At 29.3% G+C, this 5782-nt stretch overlaps 1 protein-coding gene across 2 annotated transcripts; it reads left to right on the forward strand.

Moving 5' to 3' along the window:
* Positions 1-1875: 1875 nt before the first annotated feature.
* On the forward strand, positions 1876-3378 carry LOC108455752 (transcription factor SCREAM2-like). 2 transcript variants are annotated; one of them, XM_017754295.2, is made up of 4 exons: positions 1876-2200; positions 2502-2627; positions 2716-2889; positions 3157-3378. In XM_017754295.2, exons 1-4 carry the CDS (start codon positions 2123-2125, stop codon positions 3253-3255), a joined length of 477 nt encoding a protein of 158 aa, XP_017609784.1. In that variant the 5' UTR covers positions 1876-2122; the 3' UTR covers positions 3256-3378. The 2 variants fall into 2 exon arrangements, with proteins under 2 accessions (XP_017609784.1, XP_017609785.1); XM_017754296.2 differs by having other exon boundaries at positions 2719-2889.
* Positions 3379-5782: the final 2404 nt, after the last annotated feature.

Here is a 5782-nt window from a genome sequence, read left to right on the forward strand (position 1 = left end):
GCGAATTTTTTAGCGGAATTAAGTTATATATTTTACAATAGTAAAAATATAATTTTATCATTTGAATTGTATATATTCTTATAATTTTGAAAGATTAAATCAAATTTTATCATTTTTAAAAGAAGTTAAAATATAATTTTATGATTATTAATTTAAAGTTCTATGAATTATAAAAGAGTTAAAGGTTCGAGATCTCTACTAACCGCTTGACCCTACCATTGATTAAAAATCACACAATTATAATTTAAAATAAAAATAAATTATGATAATAATTTTATAATTAATTATATAAGTTAATTGGATTAGACTTTGATTTTAGGGAATGCCAACGCATATAATATATATCCAAATAACATTATGTATCAGTCAATAGCTGCCATGGAAATAACATGTGTCAAATTATTATTTTTTCTTCCACAAGCTTATCCTTAATTACTTGTGAAATGATGATAATAGATTCAATTTCCAAGAAAACAAAAATTATTGAGTGCATGAATGAATTGCCAAAGTTTCTGATTTGATGAAGATGATGAGTAAGGAAAAAAATTATAGTGATTATAAGGGCAAAGAATGGCACGTGTGGAGAGAGAGAGAGAGAAGACAAAGAGGGTGACGGCTAGCTGGTGATGAGCGGGGGGGAAGAGTCTAAAACAAAGGCCCCGTGAGGAGTGTTTGGAGGCATTCCAATATATCACAAAACTAAAACATCCACTCCTTTTGTTTCACTTCTTTCGATGGCCATTTTTTTTCACTTCCACTCCTTCACGAGACCTCACCTCATGATTCCCCCCATTCCCCCTTCCTCCTTTCTCATCCAATGCCATTTCCCCAAATACCCCCCTTATATCTAAGTGTAATTTGCAAATGTCTCATATCTAAGTGTGATTTGTATACCTTCTTATAAACTATTTGGCTTATAAGTTAAAGGTAAATGATTGCTTTACTTGATATTAGGTTGTAAGTTTAAATCTGAATAATCATTTCTCTTTACCCTATTGGTAAAAAAAAGAGTTTTTGAGTACAAGTTTAATTCTTACAATTTAGTTTTTAGATCTTGACCTCTAAATCTAAGAATATAAAACTATCAAACCATTTAGCTATATGGAACTGTTTAAAAATATATTGTGAAACTACCATAATTAATTAAGTCTATGTTTTTCATCCAAACTAATTAATTATCTAGGAACTTGAAGATAACTTTCCTAGAAGGCAAGTGATATACATGCACAATCAAGACTATGGGACTAGTATGATTCTTTGCTATGAAAATGAAAAAAAAGAACATATAAAATTTTGTATATAGTGAATATAATTGACTACGTACATATGATTGTTAGCCAAAAATCATATATTTGATCATGCTTGAAATCTATCCCTTAAATAAAGCTTGAATCAATAAAGATATATTCTTGACATAATTTTATGTTTGTTGAAAAACTGTCAAAATAATACATAATGTCTAATGCATATTGCTATATAGGTTTTAAGTTTCTTTTTTGCTCGGCCAAATTAAAAACCAAAAGTTATATGGAGTTTTGATGCTTGCCTTAGGTGTTTTTGTGCATCATTGGCTTTTAAGTTTCTACTAAATTTAAACATCTCATACATCCAAAACACTGCCTAAGGTAGGATTTAACTTTAAAAATTCTTTGGGACCATATTCTTGAATTGTCCATTTTCTTTGAAATAAACGTAAACGAACGTATAAAACTCAAAATATATAAAACAAATAATTTTTTTAAAAAAATTATGATATCCATACAAACACTTATTACGAATCCGGATAACGCAGGTTTGGATAGCATAATTATCACATAAAATGCAATAATATATATTAACAAAATTAGAAGGGGCAATGTGGTAAAATGAGATGGAATCTATATTATATTATGGTGGTAAGAAACTGAGGCATTCATGTGGGAAGCAAATAGTAGGATCCTATAGATTTGAGAGCTCATCCCTTCTCTTTTAAACAGCCTCTATGAGCATTGCAGAGAGTTGAAAAAAAAAAAAAAAAGAGAGAGGAGAAGAGAAAGAGGGGATAATAGATAATAGAGCAAAAAAGCTCAAAGATATAAGAGAGAAATTATATAAAAGTAATACACAAAAAAGAGAAAAGAAAATGGTTTCTAGGGAGCACAAGAGAGCAGCACTGCATGAGAAGCTTCAACTTCTTCGTTCCATTACAAACTCTCATGCTGTAATTTCTCTATATCTATTTTTCCATAATCCTACTAAGCCCCCCTTAATTTGCTTTCATTGCTATTCACCAGTGTTCTTTTGTGTGCCACTGTTTCTTATTGGTTTTCAATTATTCTTATTGGAGCTATAAGGGATACTCCTGCTATATGCAATCTTTCATTGAATATTCATAATCTAGCTTGTGCTTAAATTTCTGAAATTAATGAAAAGAGAAAAGGGAAAAGAAAGCAAGAGGAAGAAAACTTTATGTTAACCCCCCCACCCCAACAATTTAATTGTAAAATTACATGGCATGGCAGGTGAATAAAACAACAATCATTGTGGATGCATCAAAGTACATTGAAGAGCTAAAACAGAAAGTAGAAAGATTGAATCAAGATATATCAGCTGCACAAACTTCAAATGATCAAAATCCATTGCCTATGGTAATTAATTTTCTCATATTTGTTCTTCCTTTTATTTTTGGTTTCAACTTCAACTTAAACTGTATTATATGTTTTTTTTTGAACATAGCAGGTTACAGTAGAAACACTAGAGAAGGGTTTTCTTATAAATGTATTTTCAGAAAAGAACTGCCCTGGTCTACTTGTTTCTTTATTGGAAGCCTTTGAAGAACTGGGTCTTAATATTCTTGAAGCTAGGGTTTCTTGCACTGATAGCTTTCGATTACAAGCAGTTGGTGGAGAAGTAAGCATCTAAATTTATCTTCATACATAAATTATATGTGTATATTTAGGTTAAAGAATTATCACAACGATCTGATATAAATTATATATATGTTTCTTTCTTATCCTTCAGACTAGATTTGAAACCATGATTCATTGTTCTTGAGTTATCTGATTATGATTTTGTTAATGTAGAACTATTGAGTTATCTGATTATGATTTTGTTAATGTAGAACTATGGATTGCATTATAATATATATTTTGCTTTCAATTTTTTTTTTTTTGGCAGAATGAAGAACAAAGTGAATCTATTAATGCACAAGTGGTGAAACAAGCAGTGTTGCAAGCTATTAAGAATTGGAGTGAGGGTACTGATCAACAGGAGTAAATGGATTTTTTGTTGTTATCTATTAACTTTCTTTTTCATGCTTTTGTTTTTTTCATATGTACCTTATTGGCAATGTCGTTTAATCAAAAATTAATCTCAAATATTGAGTGAAGTTTACCAAAATGTAATACGAGATCTACCTTTTAAGGATAACTCCATGCATGAATCAATTGGACTAAATCCAGATTCTATAAGTATTGTGTGCTAATGCCAGTCTTGTATCTTCTTCTGTAATTGATCGAAAACGAAAAAGGAAAAGCCCCTTAGCAAAAAGGATAGAGTAATTAAATCTAAAGCTTCTTCTTGTGAAGATTAAAAAGAAAGTTGCTTGTAAAGTTTCACCACTTACAATCAATAGTGCTTGTTAAAGAAGAAAATAAACATCAAGTCTATATAAGAAAACGATGCATGTAAATTAGGGGTAGGACCATATATATATTCATATAAGATTTTCAATAAAGACGATGACAAAGTGATTATTATACCTTATTATGTTCAAGTGTATATATATAATATATATAACGGTCAGAAGATTTTTTTTTCCCTCATTGGTGCAGTAGATGTAGTTCCCATGCATGGATATTGCAACATGCAAAAGGATTTAGTTTATTGGCCTTCAGAATAACTTTCTCAAGTTTCACAGCTGCTTTTATACATACTGATGGTCCTTTCGGGCTACATATACATAATAAATTTAGTTTCCTACTCGGTTGGAACCATGCCTAATTAAACCGCTAATAGTTGTAGCTTTTTGGAACCAAAACTCGTAAGAAAATTCAACAAGTAAACTGATCTATAAATTTTATCTGATAATTTTGTTAATAACAAATCATACATCCAAAGATATATAATGACGCAACAGTCATATAGGTAACTAGACTTCAACAGCCCAACTTGAAAAGAAATTAAATTAAATGATTATGACAAAATTTTTGTTGTACTGAGTGTGAAATATAACCAATCATTCACTTAATTATTACTTTGGTACTTAAAGAATTTTTTATTTCGATTTAGTACTTAAAATCTCCAACCGTGTATCGCGTTGTCCTAACTATTAACAGCATTAAAAGAAGCTAATGTGGCACGCTACCAGCGAGCCATGTCACACTACATATTTTTGTGTGAAATAAATTAAAAAAATCAAAATAAATTAGGAAAAACTTCAAAAAGTAGAAGAAAATTTAAAAATATCAAAAAATTTAAAATAAGAAAAATATAGAAAATTAAGGAATATTTTAAAAATATAAATTACAAAAACACAAAAATCTATAAAATTAGAAAAATTTAGAAAAATCTAAAAATAAAAAATTTATAGAAAATTTCCAGAAATTTTAAAATATATATAATTTACTTTATATATATTCTTTCCATTTTAATACATATAATACAAAAAAAAGAGAAAAAAAAACATAAACAATTTGCTACCGGGGAGATTTTTGGCAATTTTTGAGGAGTGACCAAACCATTGCCAATTTGTAGTAACATTGTATGTTCGGAAGACTAGTCATGTTTGTGTTGACAAATTTTGGCAACAACATTCATTGGCTTGTGATTCCTATGTTATTGTAGACGCTTTTTACCCATCCTTGATACCTAAATTACACATAGCAACATGTTTTGGAGATTGACTTGGATTTTTATCAAAGCAATCAACTTTCCAAGTGTAATGGATTAGATCGAGTCGAATCAGGCTAAAATGGAATTATACCTTGAAAATTCAATACTTATCTTGAGCTATTTGAATATATTCTTTATGCATATTATCCTTATAATGCCTAAAAATTTCGATATGACACGTGGCATAATTTCGGGTTCAAATATCAAGAAAATTGTGAAAAAAAAATTGTGGAATGATTCAAAAAAGAAGATTTATGAAATGAATTTGATATTGGAGAAAGAATTACATGGAAAAAGTTGTTAAGGTGAAATATGACAAAAAGAACCAAGTCGTAAATTTTAAAAAGTATGAGGGCTAAGGTGCGAATTCATCCAAAAGAGGAAAATTTGAATCATTAACATGAAATAAATTGGAACGTGATTTGATGATATGAAAATCACTTTTGGGACTGAATTGGAAAAAAGTTGAAAGTATAGGGACTAACTTGTAATTTTTCATTTTCACCCATAAAGTGAAAAATTTTAATTCTCACAAATCAAGGACTTATATTAAGACTTAAATATTAATCATGAATTTGGTTTGGACAAAGTATCAAATTTTGGGAAGAAATCATGAAAAAACCAAAAAGGGTAAAATGATAAATTTGTCATAAAGGTAATTTAGTCAATTCTCGAGGCTTTTATGATGAAAATAATATTTAAATATGGTATTTGATATTCAAATTAATTTGGATCACTCACACCTCATATTAAAGAATTGGACCACAATTTAACAAAAATAGGCCGGCCCATTTGTAAGTCTTTTTATATGGAAGAAAACCCCCCATCAACCTCATTCTTCCTCCCCAAATAGCAGTAGTAGCCATGGAGGTCACCTTTATAATGACCCGATTTCTAGTGGTGTTGAAGA

This window comes from Gossypium arboreum, chromosome 9, assembly GCF_025698485.1.
Source record: "Gossypium arboreum isolate Shixiya-1 chromosome 9, ASM2569848v2, whole genome shotgun sequence".
In the NCBI taxonomy this organism is placed as follows: domain Eukaryota; kingdom Viridiplantae; phylum Streptophyta; class Magnoliopsida; order Malvales; family Malvaceae; genus Gossypium; species Gossypium arboreum.